Source organism: Rhinatrema bivittatum, chromosome 1, assembly GCF_901001135.1.
Source record: "Rhinatrema bivittatum chromosome 1, aRhiBiv1.1, whole genome shotgun sequence".
Taxonomy (NCBI): Eukaryota; Metazoa; Chordata; class Amphibia; order Gymnophiona; family Rhinatrematidae; genus Rhinatrema; species Rhinatrema bivittatum.
The window spans coordinates 743,656,209-743,676,953 of NC_042615.1; the positions used below are offsets into that span (position 1 = coordinate 743,656,209).

The 20,745-nt window shown below is 45.0% G+C and overlaps 1 protein-coding gene across 2 annotated transcripts in view; it reads left to right on the top strand.

Moving 5' to 3' along the window:
• The window catches only part of C6 (complement C6), a 171,274-nt gene that overhangs the window by 21,445 nt on the left and 129,084 nt on the right, over positions 1–20,745 (top strand). For both annotated transcript variants that reach the window (XM_029578119.1, XM_029578128.1), the window contains exon 4: positions 413–557. In XM_029578119.1, coding sequence (XP_029433979.1) covers positions 413–557 — 145 coding nt within the window. The remainder of the gene's footprint in view (positions 1–412; positions 558–20,745) is intronic.

Sequence of the window (20,745 nt, forward strand, 5' to 3'; positions counted from 1 at the left end):
GTAAGTTCTCATTAGTATGGAATCATTGTACCTCTAACTAATTTATTATAATGCACCCTAGTTTACAGAGTCATGAAAACTTTGAAATAAATACAATAAAATAAAAAATATATATATTACAGTCAAAAAAATAAACTGCATCATTATGTCATTTTCCATACAATGGTTTTATTCTCACAGTATGATACTACAGTTCAGATTTAAGATAAAATAAAGAATATATTAAAAAAGAATTTAACTAATTGCTCCCTTTTTTATAACTTTCCATGTTTTTCTGGGTTAATCTAGAATCTTTGTGAGTGCCCAAAGTCTCCATAACTGGGATTAGATGTATAATAGACATTAACAAACATGTCATAGCTGTTCTTATCTCTGCAAGGCACTTCAGGCATGTCCCTGCTTTGTTTTTCAGTATCGCGTCCGCTCGCTGCTGCGCCCCTCTCAGTTTGGGGGGCAAGACTGTACTGAGCAGCTGGTAGATTCTCGCAGTTGTATTCCATCAAAGCTTTGCAACCTAGAGGAGTTTGACTGTAAGAATAAATTCAAATGCGATACTGGTAAGATTGTTCGCTCTCTTTTTTTAGTTAACCAAGAATACAGATATATAAGATCTAATATGTGTTGAAAACTCAGGCACTATAATATCTTGTAATTATAATAGAAACTTAGAGGTCCATATTCAAACACAGTCCAGATAGCAAAGTTAGCCATATAAATGTGTGACTATCTCTGGAGATATATTCAGAAGGACTGCTCTTTGCCCTGACCAGACTTAGCCAGCTAAGCCATTCAGCTAACTTTGAATATTGGAGTTAGCCGGCTAACTTAACTCCTCCCAGTTATCCCCTGGAATGCCCCTAACTTATCCAGCTAAATTCTAGCCACCTAATTTATTAGCTGACTGGAATTTAGCTAGCCATGTGCCCAAATATTCATTTAGCTGGCAAACTTCTGAGTTACACCTATTCACTCCACCACTAACAGTGATCTACATATACAATCAATCTAATAGAACCCTACCATCCCATCACTGCAATATTAAATCAAAATGTATTTTAAACACAATTTCATGAGATGTTTTTATTTTAAATTCGGTGCAAGTATACATAAAGGGCGGAGTTAAAGGCGCACACATTTAGGTTAATCACAGCAGAAGAATGTGCGGCAATCAATTAAACTGGACAATAGCATTCGAATGAAGCATAAACAATTTAATAAGTGCACACATCAATAGTGCACAAAATGTAAATACTAAACTTCATGTATGAAGGTAATTCTGCTGCCTGTGCAATCTTATAAGATATTGGAAGCTTTGGCAACACATGATACCTTAATGCTTCCTGTGCCTGTTTTCTGTTTTAGTGTCTGACATTTAGCGATTCTTGCTGCAACCAGAGCTTCACCCTTATCTCTCTTAAGGTACTATACAGAAATTTTGCGCTTGTTCTAACACTCTCCTTGATCTGTCTTTGTTTCCCTCTTTTCCTTGTTCCTTCTCGTCCTTGCCTTTCCCTTATTTTCTTCTTGCCTCTCTCCCCCTTTCTTTCCTTCTCCCCCCCTTCTTCCCCCTTCCCCCCTCCCCTTCCCTCTTTTCTTTATTCCTTCCCCTTCCCCCTTTCCCCTTCCCCCCCCCCCCATCCATACAGGGTTCGCCTACACGCTATCAGATTGTTTCTGTACCTCAGACTGCTTTGTTGTTAGTTAGTTTGTTGTTTTTTACAGTGCCTTGTGTATCTCTAACTTCTATATATTTTTACCAATGTTACCATTGTGCCTGCCACACTGTACAATATCTGTATGGATTTTGTCTTTATAGAACTTTGGAATTCATCCCCCTGACACAGCCTGACGCGAAACACGGCCGTGTCGGGGCTTTGTATAACTACGTATTTACGTTTACTATTTAAATTCTGTGCACTATTGATGTGTGCACTTATTAAATTGTTTATGCTTCATTCGAATGCTATTGTCCAGTTTAATTGATTGCCGCACATTCTTCTGCTGTGATTTATTTTAAATTCACCAGCAATCTCTGGCTCTAATATACTTTAAAGTTTGAAAAAATCTTTAGCATATTTTTTTTGACATGTACATGTTTCAAACAAACCGTCCTTCCTCAGGGGATGTTAATCTGCATCATTGTGTAACGGGTTCTCTCCATGCTGTTTATTTGTTCAAAGCATCTTCTCTAGCCATGTCTTTGATCTTCAAACAGATGACGTTTCAGCTGATCCCTAGCGTAAAACGTCATTTATACGTCACCAGAGCTTCTCCACTGAACCTATCCGCGATCACACCATAACATCCAACCAATCAGTAACTCCCCATTTACAATCACTCATGCCATGTCTCCTCCAATTAAATTAACATAGCGAGATTAAGTTCCTCATTCATCCCATTGGCAAAGGAGGTCTTTAAAGTATAAATCCAGAAGGCTTCACGATAAGTTTAACATTAAGATCTCCACCATGGATTGACATGTTGGATTGTTCTATTATTGTCCACTTCATATGAGCAAAATCATGTCCAGCTTCCATTAAATGTTGTACCATCGGTGCTGTCATTCTTGCTGTATTAAAACGTGATTTATGTTCCCCCAGTCTGACTCTCACGGGTCGTGTAGTGCGCCCTACATAAACCTTAGGGTAAGGACATATTATCGCATAGATTGTTACTGGTTCAATCCACTCTTTACCAACAATGGAATGCTGACACCAACTGCAATACCCACACACCGAGTGGCCAAAAACTTCCACTGGTTGAATACAATGTTCCAATTGTGAGTGTACCACTTTATCTCTAATATTCATATCTCTCATGGTGCTAAAGATGTTTTCAAACTTTAAAGTATATTAGAGCCAGAGATTGCTGGTGAGTTTAAAATAAAAGCATCTCATGAAATTGTGTTTAAAATAAATTTTGATTTAATATTGCAATGATAGGACGGCAGGGTTCTATTAGATTGATTGTAACTTCTAAGTTAGCCAGCTAAATACTTTTGAATATGAATCTCTTAGAAGCACAGAAATGTGATGGCAGAAAATGACCATACGGTCCATCTATTCTGCTCATCCACACCAGCTGCTCAGCTCTACAACACCTACCATTCCCTCAGAGTTCCCTTGTGTTTATCCCATGCTTTCTTAAGTTCAGATACTGTCCTTCTCTCCACTACCTCGTCTGAGAGGCTATTCCATGCATCTACCACCCCTTCAGTAAAGAAATATTTCCTTAGATTACTCCTGAGTTTACCTTCTTTCACTTTTAACTTTGATCCTCCTTTCCATTGAAACATAAGAAACATAAGAAACATAAGAAATATCATCCTATATCATACCAAAGATCTATTAACCCAGCATCCTGTCTCTGACAGTGGTGAATCCAGGTTACAGGAACCTGGCAGAATCCCAAAGACTAGACCCAATCTTTCCTTCTAATAACTAAAGATAAATAGTGACTTTCCCATCCCTACATGGCTAATAATTGTTTATAGATCATTCCAGGAAATTGCTAAATTCTTTCTAAAACCAGCTACGTTAACTGATTTCACCACCTATTCTGGCAACAAATTACATAGTTTAATTATGAGCTGAGTGAAAAATACTTTCCATGAAGTAATAAGTAGCACATTTAAAACAAATTGAGGAATGTCTCATAGTCCTTGTACTATTTGAAAAGATAAATAACCATTTCCTACCTGTTCCATTCCACTCAAGATTTTATAGACCTCAATCATATTTCCTTTCAGTTGTCTCTTCCCCAGGCTAAAGAGCCCTAACCTATTTAACCTTTCCCTATAGAGGGAGTCATTCCATCCCCTAAATTATTTTGGTCACCTCTTTCCTAGTTCCACTATATCTTTTTTTAAATGAAGTGACTAGAACTGCACCACAGATCGATATAGAGGCATTATGATACAGCCCTCTGTTTTATTTTCCATTCCTTTCCTAATAATACTTAACATTCTATTAACTTGGGGGTTCATTTATCAAAGGTTTATCGCACGCGATACGGCCATATCGCGTGCGATAAACCTTTGATAAATGAACCCTTGCTTAGCACTTCGGTACTACTGTCTGCACCTTACAAAGACTTCGCCGAAGTATTCTCCAAGGAAAAGGCGGAGATTCTTCCTCAACACCGGCCTTTCGACTGCGCTATAGACTTGCTGCCAGGCACAATCTCCGCCTTTTCCTTGGAGAATACTTCGGCGAAGTCTTTGTAAGGTGCAGACAGTAGTACCGAAGTGCTAAGCAAGGCTACTTGATGGGGTCATGGAATCTTGAGGCAATGGGAGAAACAGAAGGGACTCTACTGTGCCAGTTGGAGGGTATCCCACTTGATTACTGGGGAGTGACGTTGTAGCCAGGGTAATCCTAGCACCAGGGGATGCACGGCCTTCTCCAGCACTAAAAAGGATATTTCTTCGGAATGGAGGACTCCCATTTGGAGTGTCAAGGGGGTCGTGGACTCCGATATGGTCCTGGGAAGCATAGTGCCTCGAATAGACGTGACACGTAGCAGAGGGCATCGTGGTATGGTAGATAGACGTAATTGGTGCACTAAGTCTGCTACAATGAAGTTCCCCTCCGCCCCAGAGTCTATGAAGGCCAAAGTAAGAAAATACCCTCCAAGGTATTTAATGGTCACTGGGATTGTACATTGAGGAGCTGAGCCAGCACAACCTAGGAGTAGCTCCCCGGAACTTCCTAGGCTCGGGCGTTTTCCGACCGTTCTTTACACTGTGCTAGAAAATGCCCCTTCTCGCCACAGAAAAAGGCATAACCCGAGCGTGCGGCGTCTCCTTCTCTCCTCTGCAGTCAGAGGAGCGCGACCTATTTGCATAGGCTCGTCGGATGGAGAAGCTGCGGGTGGTGTTCTTGGCTTGCCCGTGGAAGTCGTTGGTCTGGAGGGTGCTGGGGTAAGTGTTACGGGCCTGCGCGGCGGGCACCCTTCCTTTGCCCGTTGCTGAAGTCTCCAGTCAATCCAGCCAGTAGGGATGTGAATCGTTTTCCATATCGTCTTAACGATAGAAATCGTATGCCAGGGCAAGAAAATCGTCTTAGGCACGATTTTTTAGTTAAAAAATCGTTAAAAATCGTTTTTTCCGATTAGTGCGCACTAACTCGAGTTAGTGCGCACTAACGGGAGTTAGTGCGCACTAACTGGGAGTTAGTGCGCACTAACTGAAAATGATACAATTTGACACTTTTCAGTTCAGTTAAGGTCAGTTTAGGAATGAATATGTATTCCTATTGGCTGCCCTCTTATTTATTCATGTTACCAAGTTTCCTACTGACAGTATATGGGGGATGGGAAATGGAAACAGTTGGTAGCTTGACAAAACAAGTAATGTGATCAGTCAATGTGACTAGAACTTGTGCCCTAACCCTGATACCAGGGGTATTGTGATCTTCCTGCACACAGTGCCCTATCCCTATTAATACCAGGAGTGTTGTGATCTTCCTGCACACAGTGCCCTATCCCTAATACCAGGGGTGTTGTGATCTTCCTGCACACAGTGCCCTATTCCTGATACCGGGGGTGTTGTGATCTTCTTGCACACATCCCGATATCAGGGATAGGGCACTGCATGCAGGAAGATCACAACACTCCTGGTATTAATAGGGATAGGGCACTGCATGCAGGAAGATCACAACACTCCTGGTATTAATAGGGATAGGGCACTGCATGCAGGAAGATCACAACACCCCTGGTATCAGGGATAGGGCACTGTGTGCAGGAAGATCACAATACCCCGGAGGAGTGAAGGTCAGGCAGCTCCCCCCTGTCTGTGAAGCCAGCCTCTCACTAGTAATGCAGGGAGGGAGCTGTCTCAGACTTCACCATCCTCTCCCCCCCCCCCCTTACCCACACACCATTCACTAGCTGGGACATGGGGGAAGTCAGGAGTGAGGGACAGGCAGCTCCCCCCTGTCTGTGAAGCCAGCCTCTCACTAGTAATGCAGGGAGGGAGCTGTCTCAGACTTCACCATCCTCCCCCCCCCTCACCCACACACCATTCACTAGCTGGGACATGGGGGAAGTCAGGAGTGAGGGTCAGGCAGCTCCCCCCTGTCTGTGAAGCCAGCCTCTCACTAGTAATGCAGGGAGGGAGCTGTCTCAGACTTCACCATCCTCCCCCCCCCCCCCCTCACCCACACACCATTCACTAGCTGGGACATGGGGGAAGTCAGGAGTGAGGGCCAGGCAGCTCCCCCCTGTCTGTGAAGCCAGCCTCTCACTAGTAATGCAGGGAGGGAGCTGTCTCAGACTTCACCATCCTCCCCCCCCCCCCTCACCCACACACCATTCACTAGCTGGGACATGGGGGAAGTCAGGAGTGAGGGTCAGGCAGCTCCCCCCTGTCTGCGAAGCCAGCCTCTCACTAGTAATGCAGGGAGGGAGCTGTCTCAGACTTCACCATCCTCCCCCCCCCCCCCCTCACCCACACACCATTCACTAGCTGGGACATGGGGGAAGTCAGGAGTGAGGGTCAGGCAGCTCCCCCCTGTATGCGAAGCCAGCCTCTCACTAGTAATGCAGGGAGGGAGCTGTCTCAGACTTCACCATCCTCCCCCCCCCCCTCTCACCCACACACCATTCACTAGCTGGGACATGGGGGAAGTCAGGAGTGAGGGTCAGGCAGCTCCCCCCTGTCTGTGAAGCCAGCCTCTCACTAGTAATGCAGGGAGGGAGCTGTCTCAGACTTCACCATCCTCCCCCCCCCCCCCCCCTCACCCACACACCATTCACTAGCTGGGACATGGGGGAAGTCAGGAGTGAGGGTCAGACAGCTCCCCCCTGTCTGTGAAGCCAGCCTCTCACTAGTAATGCAGGGAGGGAGCTGTCTCAGACTGGTATCAGGGTTAGGGCACTGTGTGCAGGAAGATCACAACACTCCTGGTATTAATAGGGATAGGGCACTGTAAGAGATGACTGTAGTAGATTGAATAAAGATCTGATGTTTCTGCTCTCCTCACACCAAACAAAAACAACACACAAGCAGAGAAGCCCTTCTTACAAAGCTGAGCTAGTGAGTTAAGTAGGAGGAAAAGTAAACATACTGGTGCCAGTGTGGCTACTTAAAAAATACACTTACCAACAATCAATTACATATATTTGAACTGTGTACAGTTCCAGCCAGGACCACCTTTCTAAAATGCACAGTGATTGGCAAATTCAACATGCACTAGCATTTCAGGTGCCTGCTAACAAAAATAATAAACAAACAAGTTCTAGTCACGTGAGTGCTGATCATTACATTACTTTTTTTGTCAAGCTTCCAACTGTTTCCATTTCACATCCCCCCAACCATATTGGTAACATCAATAGATAAGAGCACAGCCAGCCAATAGGAATACATACATACATATTCATTCCTAAGTGACCTTTACTGACCTGGGAAGTGTGAACACTTTGTTTCATTTTCTGTTGGTGTTCGTTAGTTTCCAGTTCCATTTCCCATCCCCCCAACCATCACCTCAGTGGTAACCTTGGTAACATCAATAGATAAGAGGGCAGCCAGCCAATAGGAACACATATTCATTCCTAACTGACCTTCAGTGACCTGGAAAGTGTTTATTTGTATCATTTTCAGTTAGTGCGCACTAAATCGAGTTAGTGCGCACTAACGGGGAGTTAGTGCGCACTAACACGATTTAACGATTTTTAACGATAAATCGTTAGAATTTCTATTGTATCGTGTTCTATAACGATTTAAGACGATATAAACATTATCGGACGATAATTTTAATCGTTGAAAAACGATTCACATCCCTACCAGCCAGCCACATCCATGAGGTCATTTAAATCATCAGGAATGTCCCTGGCAGCCAGTTCATTCTTGTTATGTCTTGCCAGTCCCTCCAGAAATATACCCCTCAGACAATCCTCGCGCCAACGCACCTCCATGGCGAGGGTGCGGAATTCGATGGCGTAGTCTGCCACGGACCGGGATCCTTGCTTTAACTGCAACAATTCAGAAGTAGCTGTAGACTGGCATGCAGGATCATCGAAGGCTTTTCGGAAGTTAAAGACGAACTCTTTGAGGTTGTGCAGAAAGGGGTCCTGTTGCTCCCACATGGGAGAGGCCCAGTCAAGCGCTCTCCCATCGAGTAGAGAGAAGATGTAAGCTACCTTTACGGAGTCAGATGGAAACTGAGCAGGCAGCAAGGTAAACCGGACGTAACACTGGTTTAGGAAACCACGGCAAGCCTTAGTGTTCCCCGCATAGCATGTTGGAGCAGGAAGTTGGGTGGTTGCCATTACATTCGTGGCGGGAGCTGGAGGTGGTACTGGCGGTGACTCCGGGGTTGCTGCCTCTAGATGAGTGGCCAGCCGCTCCACGGTAGCGGCAAGAACATCAAGACAGTGTTGCTGCTGTTGCAGTCGCTGTGCCATCCCAGGAATGGCTTGCAGGCTAGGTCCTTCCGCCGGGTCCATGGCCTTGCAAACTGTTGTGACTGGGAGAACCGGTGGACCCTTGGGCCGGCCTGATGAAAGGAGGGTTCCTTTGGACAGACCGGGAGCCGGAATCCAGCTGCGGGCCTGGCGACGGCTTCACCCTGGAGATCCTAGATCCCCCCAGGAGGAGCCCATAGGGATCTGGACCGCTGGGACTTAGGCGGTCTCAAGCCGGCGGATCTGGGAAGCCTTCACCCGGGACCCAGGATCCCCCCAGGAGGGGCCCGTAGGGACCTGGGCCCTTGGGACTTACGAGGCTGGAGCAGACGGAATAAGAAACAGGTCCGAGGTCGAGGCTGGCAGCGAGCAGGGAGCGTCGGAAGTAGGCCGGAGTCAGGAACCAGGAAGTCAGCAGAAGGAGGGTCAGCTGGAGCAGGAACTGGAGCAGGCACAGGAAGACCAGGAACCAGGAACCAGGAGCAAACAGGAACAGGACGGCAACTAGAGTCTCAGAGAGGGACCTCGTTGCAAGGCAAACTTCCTGAGTCAGATGCCGGCTTAAATGCCGGTGTCTGACGTCATCTAGGGGGCTGTCCAGCACTTCCGGGTGCTAGACCTTTAAATGGCCTGATCTCACGTGTGCGCGCGCATGGGGCAACGCGAGGGGGCGGAGCTATGGATGGGCTCGACGGTGTTCTCCACGTGGAGACGCCGCAGCCATGCGGCCCACCAGGCCGGGACCCTGGCGTTCCTCTCCGCAGTCCGGAATGGAGGTAAGTGGACCCGGCCCCGATCGTGGGGGAGGCGGTCGGGGCCGCAACAGCCATGCACTGGCCTTTAGATTTCAAAATATCATCTACAATGATTCCAAGATCCTTTCCCTTGGTGATGACACCTAATATGGAAACCAGCACTGTGTACCTATAGCGTGGATTATTATTCTCTATAATGCATTACTTTGTAAATGTCCACATTAAATTTCATCTGTCATTTAGGTGCTCAATCCCCTATTTCTTGCAGGGTCCTCTTGCAATTCCTCATAATTCGCTTGTAATCTAACAACTTTGAATAATTTTGTGTCATCTGTGAATCTTATCACTCCCTTTTCCAGATCATTTATTTATTTATTTGAAAATGCTTATAGCCCACCAATTCAATCACAGACTGATAATTGCAAATTACAGTACACATTCACAAATGTATAAAAACAAAAACATTAAATAACAGAACAAATATATGTTAAACACCTTGCAAATCAGACTTCATAAAAATGCTTATAAAAGAAGGCTTTGAGATGTTTTCTAAAAATTGTATAATCTTCATACAATCTTAAAGTAAGGGACAGATTATTCCAGAGAGCTGGCCAACTTGAGAAAAAGCCCTTGACCTCGTATGTTGTAACTTACAACTAGTACCGTCAAGTCTCTTTAAGATAAAGTTGACCCTCCAAATGCAAATATCCAGTTGGACAATATCGCTCAAAATGTAAAGATTTAAATACCAGTGTAAGAACGTTAAAACTCTTTCCTCAGTAGGAAGCCAGTGCAAAGAACATAACACCAGGGATATATGATCAGTGTATTTTGCCCTTGTAATTACCCTAGCTGCTCCATTTTTGTATTAGCTGCAATACCTGAAGGAGATTTTTAGGTAATCCAATAAAAAGAGCATTATAATAATCTATCTTGGAAAGCACCAAAGTTTTAACTACCAAGCAGAAATCCATGAGGGCAACAATAATTTAAGAGGGTGAACCATTTGAAAAGTGCAGATCTTATTACTGATGCAATATGGGATTTCATTGTTAGCCCGAAGTCCAATTGTATTCCAAGATTTCTAGTCTCAGTCACTATTGGAATGATTGTATCACCAAATTTTCTCTCTTTGTTCTCAACAGATGACTTACAACTAATATATAGGATACTAATCTTTTGAACATTCAAAACCAGTGTGTTGAAATAACTAGGACTGGATTGTGGTCATACAATCCTTAAACATCTACTTTGCTAGAGAACTAGCTGATGTATAAGGAAGAATGAATTGAAGATCATCAGCATAAATCAAATAGGCCACCCCAAGGGCATGAAAGAGAGATCCCAATGAATGAAGGTAAACATTAAAAAGTACCGATGATAACATAGATCCCTGTGGAACCCCAGAAGACATCACCTGCAAAGAAGAGTAATTTGAACCTCTAGAAATCCGATAGAAATGTTCAGATATGAAAGATCAAAATCAAGCCAGAACCACCAATGAAAGACTAATAAAACTAAGTTGAATAATAATGATAGAATGGTTCACTGAGTCAAATGCAGAGGCTATATCAAATTGGACCAATAACATAGAATGACCTCTATCTAGTTTACAAAGTACATGGTTCAATAACGAGACCAACAGACATTCTGTACCACAACCTTGCCTAAGTGCAATTGATGTGTATCCAGCACATTATTGCTTTCCAAATACTCATATAACTGTAGCAGGACCCATTTTTCTAAGAGCTTTCCACACTAGGTAAATTGGATATAGAACAAAAGTTTGTGAGTATTGCACTAGAAGCTGAGTTGTCCTTTTTGATTGGTTGCACCACCACCTTCTTAAAATCTTTTGGGATTATTCCTGCAGTTAAGGATTTATTAATTATATTCATAATGATGGGATACATTTGATTTGAGAAGAGAGATTGACAAGCAAACCAAAAGGAACTGGATCACATGAAGAATGTAAAGACTTTAGCGTCCATTCTAGAAACTACCTGCTTACCCATACATTTAAAATCAGAGCAGAGGCAATTTGGGATTTATAAAAATTCTCCTTTGCCCTTTTTATCTCTACATTATAATGGCTCAATTTACACTTATAGGCATTCTTACTATCATCCAATCTATCTTTACTCCATTCCTTCTCTAATCTGCAAACCATTCTGCATAACTCATTGAGTTCCGAGGTAAACCAAAGAGACTTCTTCTTATTCAAACTTCACATAACAATATATAGAAGAAAGAACTGATTAAATTGTTCAAACCAATGCCCAACCAATTCCTATACCTCAAAAAATGAAAAGGCAGTATTAAAATTACACTCTTCCTACATAATCTTAAAAGACTGGAACAGTTCTGACTCTAAGTTTTTTTCCACTTTATGCGCAAAACGAAAGCAAATGAGAACTTCAAATTCCCTAACATCAGAAAGGACCTTATAGAAATCAATGTATGTGTCCATATTAAGACAGTAACGTTTAAACAGTCATGTGGGCATACATGTAGGTGCCTCTGCTGGCTAGAGAAAGGCAGTTGAGGTCCCACTATACAAAAGAGGCAACATGGAGGAGGCTGGATGTTGCGATCCTGCTCATGGCAAGGCCGCGAGCAGGCTCTTACCTGCGCAGCCCAGGCCGCCGCTGTTTCATCGCAGCACAGAAGCCGTCCTGGAGCTGCTTTCCTGCTTTTCTTGCGGCCCGGAGGCCGCCATTGTGCCAACTTCGTCCTGGCAAGGCAGGAGCCGTGCTGGGGTTCCCCATGCGGCAGGAGGCCGCCCCTGACATCATTTCATCGCGGCAGGAGCCACGGACTTCAGCGTCTACCTTGTGGCATGGAGCCGCCGCCCACGCCATCTTTGGCAGGCTTGGAGCCTGCTCCTCGGTGGCAGGACGCTGCCTTGCTCCACCTCCTTGAGTGGAAGGATGCTATTGCTTCAGCATCAGGCCTGCTACAGCTCCTCCTCTTCGCTGCTTCAGCAGGACCGCTATCCAGGGTCCTGCACCTCTCCTGCTTCCTCTCCTTAGGAGTGGGGCCGCATCTCCTCACCAGCTTTAAAGGGCCAGTGAGGGAGTGGGCCCTGGATGACCTCATTTCCTGGATCCACCTCTTCAGCCTACAAAAGGACTCTCAGATCAGTTCTTCCTTGCCTTCGCCTCCCTGGAACTTGTCCTCTTCAGACTCCTGCTCTCCGCTCCTGCTGACATTCTTGTTATTCATCTTGGGATCCCTTGTCATCATTGTTCCTGGTCTCTTGTCTTCATTGTGATGTCCATCCACTCCTGTTGTCATCTATATCCTGATGTTCCATTCCAGCCCTGGTGTCTTCATCCATGTTCCAGATGCCCATCTGAGTCTTCGTCTTCCTTCCCCTGAGTCTTGTCCTGTGCCATGTCTCCGTCCGCCCTTGTCCTCTGTCTTGCCTGCCGCCCTTGCCGTTCCCAGCAGCAGTCCGAAAGGGCTTGGAATGGTCGGAGGACGGTTCAGAGACCATCATTGCACTGATGGTCTCACCTGGGCGTGCAGGTTCAGTAAGAGGTTCCCGATTCTCCAGTTCCCAGACTTGGACCGTCTCGCCGTAGGGCACGCATCTTGTCCCATGCTGGGAAGCGCCCCCTGGTGCTCCTTTCTATCCACAGCGCAACACTGGAAACTACTGGCAGGTTTGCTTACCTTGGTGGTGGGAAAATAAATGAAGATACTCATTAAGGAAAGGATAATCAAATATCTGCAAATCCAATGGGTAACAGAATCTGAGACAACTGGCTATATCAGCAAAAGGTCCTGTCAAACAAATCTAATTGAATTTTTTGATTGCACAACTAGAGAATTGGATAAAGGAAGACCATTGAGGTGGTTTATTGGATTTCAGCAAGGCTTTTGATACAATCCCACATAGAATGCTCATAAATAAAATGAGAAACCTTGGTGTAGGTCCCAAGGTGGTGGAATGGAGTACAAATTGGCTGATTGATAGATGCCAGCGAGTAATGATAAATGGAAACTATTCCAAAGAAAGAAGTGCGATCTGTAGATTTTCTCAAGGATCTGTTCTGGGACCGATTCAGTTTAATTTCTTTGTGAGTGATATTGTGAAGGAATTGGAAGGTAAAATGTGTCCTTTTGCAGATGACGTTAAGCTCTACAATAGAGTGAACACAACGAGGAGAGAATGAGAAGTGACCTAGAAAAATTCAAGAAGTGGTGAAAAGTTTGGCAATTGGGATTCAATGCCAAGAAGTGCAGTCATGAATTTAGGGCATGGCAATCTGAAAGAGCATATATCTTGGGGGTGAAAGACTGATCTGCACAGACTCGAAGAGAGATCTTGGGGTGATAGTGTGTGATGATTTGAAAGTGGTGAATCAATGTGATAAGGTAGTGACTAAGGCTGAGGGATACTGGGCTGCATAGAAAAAGGCCGTCATACTATGTTACTATGTTATATGTTTACTTCTGAGCACTGATAATTTGAAGGTATTTAAATATCTCTTATCATATCTCCTCTATCCCGCCTTTTCCCTATGGTAGTGTTTCTCAACCAATGAGCTGGGGTACTGTTGGGTCTTGGGAAAGTTCTTCTTGTGTTCCAGTGCTTAGCCAGACAGCCTCAGCATGAGCCTCCTCCTTGGGCTCATACTAGTTTCTATTGGATAGTACCCCAAATCTCTAGATTGCTACTTCAGTCTCTCCCTCTTGTCCCCATGCAACCAGACAAGAAGAGTTATAATTAATGCAGGTTTATTCAGGGGCTAAGATCTACATATGTTTCTTACATTAGAGCTTAAGTTCTAAGAGTGTAGTAAAAGAAAATTGATGCACATTTTTTAGCATGTACATTAAAACATTGCTTTACTTTGACTAAAAAAAAAACAATGATATGCACAGCACATGAGCACTATGAATAGTGTTAAGAAAAGTGCACTAATAATAGAGCCTGTACACTATGGGGTAGACTTTAAAAAAAAGCGCGATCGCGTACTTTTGTTGGCGCAGCAGGTGCAAACAAAAGTACGTTGGATTTTATAAGATACGCGCATAGCCACGCGTATCTTATAAAATCCTGGATCGGCGAGCGCAAGGCTGCCGATTTTGGGCAGCCTGCGCGCGCCGAGCCGTGCAGCCTGTCTCCGTTCCCTCCGAGGCCGCTCCAAAATCGGAGCGGCCTCGGAGGGAACTTTCTTTCGCCCTCCCCTCACCTTCCCCTCCCTTCCCCTACCTAACCCACCCCCCCGGCCCTATCTAAACCCCCCCCCCTTACCTTTGTCCCTAGATTTACGCCTGCTAGAAGCAGACGTAAATCTACGCGTGCCAGCGGACTGCTGGCGCGCCGTCATCCGACCCGGGGGCTGGTCCGGAGGCCTGGACCACGCCCCCAGGCCGGCACCACGCCCACGAAACGCCGAGTCCCGCCCCCGAAATGCTGCGTCATCCGGCCCCGCCCCCGACACGCCCCCTTCAAAAAACCCCGGGACCTACTCGCATCCCGGGGCTCTGCGCATGCCAGCGGCCTAAGCAAAATAGGCGCGCCGGCGCGCGAGGGCCCTGCTTGCGTAAATCCGGGCGGATTTATGCGAGCAGGGCTTTTAAAATCCGCCCGTATGTATAGTGGTAATATCAGTGTATAGAGACCCTTTGTAGAATCCCCCAAAATTTTAATAAACATCCAATCCTCCTTCCCATTCCTCAGTTCAAAAATAAAGTCACTTTCCTTCCCTTCAGTTCAACTAAAGTTCAACCTCATAGAATCAGCAATAAACTCACTGCATACTACCTCCTCCTGATTCAACAGTGAGGTTACTCCCAGACCCCAATCTCCATACATGAGACTCTTGATAGGTGATACAAGATCAACATTACACACCTGGCTAGTAGGCAGTAAAAATGTGTCCTACTGGTTTGGCATTGACGTTTATGGGGGTGCCCAGGAATGAATGGGGAGGAGAGAGGTGCCAGGGGAATCAAAGATGGGGGTTGATTTTTTTGTTGAACCAGCGGTTGGAGGATCAGGGAATGGGAGCTTGATTTTTGGCTGAATAAGAGAGTGGGAGAGGTTTGGGGAGTGAGGATGACTCTTGTTTCATCAAGGAATGGAGGAGATCATGGGGTGATGAGTGACTTTATTGTTAATTAGGACTAGGAAGTAGGTTCGAGGAAGTTTGTAAGTACAATATGTTGTTGGGGGGAGGTCAAGTACTTGGCTTCCCTCCAATAGCAAACTGATAGCATACTGATAGTTTTTTGCTGCCCCTTACAGAAAGAAAATTCAAAGCACTGTAAGAGTGCACCAAAACTCTGCTCAGGGGACTTTAGTACATAGCGTGCTAATAATTAATGAGTATATTCTGGTGTATTAACAGTTATTGCACTGGCATATGAGTTAAACCCAGCATATTTTTTAGGCAGCTGGGGGGCTTTGTATATAGAACATTAATTAGCATGTGAGCTAACAAGAGTAAGTGTGTATTCATTTAATGCTCTTACATGGATCAATATTCATATGGTTTGTCCAGCTAAGTTCAAGACTCAGCCAGACAAATCACGGGTTTTAAATTTCTTGCTGTTTTGACCACCTCCAATTTATCTGGCTGTTTAGCTGGATAAAAATTAACTGCATTAGTTGGTGGCGTTCTGGAGGCATTTGAGGGTGGAGTTCATTTAGTCAGATAACTTATTCATCTAATTCCAATATTCAGAGTTAATTAGATAAGTTATCTAGCTAAAGGCTGGATTTACTAATACTGCCGGGCTCTTTGAATCCCAGCAGTAATGGGGGGCAGGGGGGTGAAACGGGGGGGCGGCGGTCCTTCGCTGCCGGCATCGCGTCGAATAACTACACCATAAAAGGTGTAGTTATTCGGCATGAAAAAGACAGCGAAAGGCATGCGTACCTTTCGCTGTCTAGGAAATCAATGCAGTCTATCCCGGTGCCACCTCCGACTCCTCCTCTTCCAGGGCCGCCTTGCCCCGAGCTACCTATTGCACTCGTGCGATAGCTTTAGAAAATGACCCCCTAAGTCTGGTTATGCCACAGAGAAGTTCTAAAGTTAGCTGGCTAAGTTTATTTGACTAATTAAGAATTTACTTGGCTATCAGTAGCTGAGTGCATAATTGGTAGCACTTTGACAAATATCTATAAAAGTTATTCCAGCTAATTTTAGCCAGATAAATTGTCCAGTTGCCATGATGCTGAATATTGACCTCATAGTACATAGGTCCCACAGAGCACAGAGAGTGTTCTCCCAAACTATTCAGTTACAGGATGATCTCAGCTAAAGTATACTTGGCTGCCATCTAGCAGTTGAATCTAACATTTCCAAACTAGGATGAATATGTACTAATATACACCCCACCTTGAGCAACAATATGTATTTATTTAACAGCATTTATGAATCGCTTTACAGATTGAGACAATCATTTATTCATAACATGAAACTCTGCATGCTAGCAACTACAGAAAGGTTTAGTGGGTGGAAGAGGGGCTGTCTTCATCCCTCACAGAAGTTAATTGAATTAAGATAATTATTTAGAAGGATGAAATGTTAATGATTTCTTGGGAAAAAAAAGGGAATCTGCCTTCTGAAGAAAGTTCCTGACAACAATATTGAAAAATATTTGGGAATGTCTACATTGGGACTGGTCAGTCAGGTCACATACCTATGCTGGAACAAAATCTCAGGTGCTTTGGCACTCTAAGTGATGTACTAACCAGCAAAGCAGCTTGAGCAATGATTAATGTCATAACACTGCTGAGCTGTCTAATTCAAAAAGTATTAAATGAGCCTTGTGAGCTATGGATGATTAGAATCTGAAGTAAACTACAAATCTGAAGATGGATTTCTTGGTCTATTTGCTAAAGAAGCTCATGTTCTTAGTAAGGTTTCTTTAAAACACTGCTCTTAGGCCAGACTGGTGTAGGGTTGCCAGCTGTACGGATTTCTTCTGGACTGTACAGATTTATGCTTTCATGTCCAGAACCAAAAGTAGGGCTAAAATGTCCAGAAATAGTCCGGATTTTAGCCCTCTGAGATTTCTTAATTTTTATCTGCTATGGTTTTTTCCCCCCCAGTTGATGGGAGAGGTGGTGAAGGCACTGTCTGGTCTTCCCTGGCAGTAGAGGGAGTTTCACGTCGGGACTGGTGGGGAGAGGGTAGCAGGGTAGTCCATTCCTGTGCCCTCTTTGCTTTCTGTGCCCAGGGCTTCTTTTTGCTGCTGCAGGCATGCTCTGGCTGGTGGTGCATTTGGCTGCCCTCCATCAGACAAAGGAAAAGGAGAGGCCCCTCAGCGCCATCAGAACGAAGACAAAAAAAAAAAAAAAAAAACCAGGCCTAGCGCTGACAAGGCTATTGGCCCGAAGAAAAGAAGTCCTGCAGGGCCATCAGAGGCCTGAAGAATAAAGAGGCCTGCTGTCACTGTTGGCCAGAAGAAAGTAAAAGACCCCACAAAGCTGTCGGCAGTCCCCCATTTCAAAGAAGAGGAAAGGCCACACAAGCACATCAGCCTGAAACAAAGTTCAACCCCATTGGGATGCAGCCCCATTGGCGTTCCTTACCTGCCGGCGACCTAAGAAACAAAAGAAGCTTGGTGCCTGCAGGGCTATTGGCTAGAAGAAAGTAAAGGCTCCACTGAGACATCGGACGCACCCCAACCTGCTGGCAGCCCAAAGAAAAGGAGGAGCCCAGATTGAATTTCTATATGCAAGAAAGAGCGCATGGGTGTGTGCCAGAGAGAGGGCATGGGTGAGTTTCTGTGTCTGTGAGAAAGAGAGTGAGTGCATGGGTGGCTGGGAGGCTCTGACAAAGAGGGTGAGTGCATGGGTGGCTGGGTGTCTGTGAGAAAGAAATTGAGTGCATGTTTGGCTGAGTGTCTGTGAGAAAGAAATTGAGTGCATGTTTGGCTGAGTGTCTGTGAGAAAGAAATTGAGTGCATGGGTATCTGTGAAAAAGAGAGTAAGTGCATGGGTGGCTGGATGTGTGTGAGTGACCATGTGCTTATATGACAGAAAAGAAAGTTTGTGTGCTCTCCTCTCCCCCCACGAATCCTCGAGAATCTCAAGATGAGTGGAAATCAAAAGCTACCTGATATGGAGAGTGGGGGATTTTTAAAAGCCTTATTAGTTTTAATTATTGAGGGTTGTTTGATGTGTCTGCTGATTTGAAATATTTTATTGGTGTTGATTAATTTAAAAATATATATATATATGAGGTCTTAATTATTGGATGTTATTCTACTTGATTTATATGGTTTTCTAATTATGATTGATATTTTATATTTCTTTATTTTATTGTTTGATATTTTATGAGGACTGATGATGTTTGGTTTTTCTATATTTACTCTGCATACAAGTTTTGGCTTTTGGTTTCCAGTTCAGTTTTTGTCTGCATGTTGTTATGATCCTGCTTGTGAGCTAATCTCAGCTTCTCACCTCGTTCCTGCCAGCATCCCAACACCATCCGGCCCGGCCTGGAGGCCACTGCCAACTTCACCGTCGCTGTTACTGTTTCTCCTCGTGGCCCGGAACCACTGCCTTCCTGCTTCGTGGCCTGAGCACCATTCTGTACACCTTTGCGCCCTGGAGGCTGCCAACGCCCATCTTTCTCTGGGCTGGGGCCATCGCTCCTCTTCGCGGCTCAGAGACTGCCACCGATTCTCTTCTTCGCGGGGTGAAGCTGCCACCATCGCCGCTGCTTCCACCATCTCCCTATGATCCTCCTCTCTTGAAGTCCCCTGATGTCCAGATGTCGTAGATGCCCTGATGTCCCGAGGTACTGCTGTCCATTCATTTTCGATGTCCTAAATTCCAGCCCTGATGTCCCGAGCCCTAATCCTGAAGTACAGTCAGTCCTCAAGCTCCGGGTTCAGCTTTGCCTTGCCCCGGTCCTCGTCTTCAGCTGACCTTCCTAAGAGTAAATCTGTTTCTATCCAGTGTCTGAATTTGGTGGCTGGAGCCCTCTACCGGTTGGATCTATCTTCGAGCACTGCCCGGATTCCTTCTTTGCCTTGAGCCTCAGTCCTGTGCTTGTTCCACTCTCCACGGGGTCTACAACCAGATTTTTCAGGTAGGGCGCGGCATGGGACAGGGTGGTCCGTGACCAGTCCACGCCGGCTGTGTAGGGCGCCCTGTCTAAGTCTCCGAGTATCCTGAGTCCTTATCCTCACCTGAGTCTTCCCAAGTTCCAAATCCTCATTGGAGTATCTGGAATCCTTGCCTTGAAGATCAGAAGTAGATTCCTCTCCAGAATCTACTTCTGATCTTCAATCTACATCTGAGTTTCTTACATCTGAGTTTCAAGTCACCCCATGTCTTCATCTCATCTGAGTTCCAAGCAACCTTTGTCCTTGTTTCATCTGAGTTCCAAGTTCCAAGTTTCCTCATGTCCTCGTCTAGCCCGAGTTCCAAGTTTCCTCACGTCCTCGTCTAGCCTGAGTTCTAAGTTCCCTCATGTCCTCATCTTGTCTGAGCTTCCAAGTACCAAGTGTTTTCGTCTCGTCTAAGCTTCCAAGTACCAAGCCTCCTCATCTCATCTGAATCTCCACATGTCCTTGTCTTGTCTGAGTCCCAAGCTCCACATGTCTTCGACTCATCTGAGCTTCCGAGCTTCCTTTCTTGTTCAAGTCTTCAGCCTAGTTCAAGGCCGAGGTCCGTCTTGTTCCAAGCTTCCAAGGTTTTCTGAGGGCCAAGCCCACACCCAACACATGTTACAGTAGGCTTAAATACCATAGGGCAGGCCTTCTCAAACCTGTCCTGGGGACCCCACAGCCAGTCGGGTTTTCAGGATATCCATAATGAATATGCATGAGATACATTTGCATATCCATGGAAACTCGGTGTATGCAAATTTATCTCATGCATATTCATTGTGGGTATCCTGAAAACCCGACTGGCTGTGTGGTCCCCAGGACAGGTTTGGGAAGCCCTGCCATAGGGGTTCCAAGTGTCTTTTTTTCTTTTTTTTTGCTGGGTTTCTAGTTGGCACCACAGATGTGTATGTAATTATAATTTCAAAAATGCCATTTTAAGTGATATTTTGACCTCAGAAGAGTGTACTTTGAATGTCCTTTTTCATGTACAATCTATTATAAATGCATCCTTTTTAATTGTGTGGAGAGGTCCAAGGCTGCAAGTTTAATCTAGAATGCCTAATACCTTGCACTGTTTCTAACCGGGAGCCACACATAGAAAAGCACATATGGCGAGAAAGAGGAGACCATAACAGATATAGTTGCGATGGAGAAGGTACAGAGAAGGGCAACCAAAATGATAAAGGGGATGGAACAGCTCCCCTATGAGGAAAGGCTGAAGAGGTTAGGGCTGTTCAGCTTGGATAAAAGATGGCTGAGGGGGGATATGATAGCGGTCTTTAAGATCATGAGAGGTCTTGAACGAGTAGATGTGACTCGGTTATTTACACTTTCGAATAATAGAAGGACTAGGGGGCATTCCATGAAGTTAGCAAGTAACACATTTAAGACTAATCGGAGAAAATTCTTTTTCACTCAACACACAGTAAAGCTCTGGAATTTGTTGCCAGAGGATGTGGTTAGTGCAGTTAGTGTAGCTGGGTTCAAAAAAGGTTTGGAT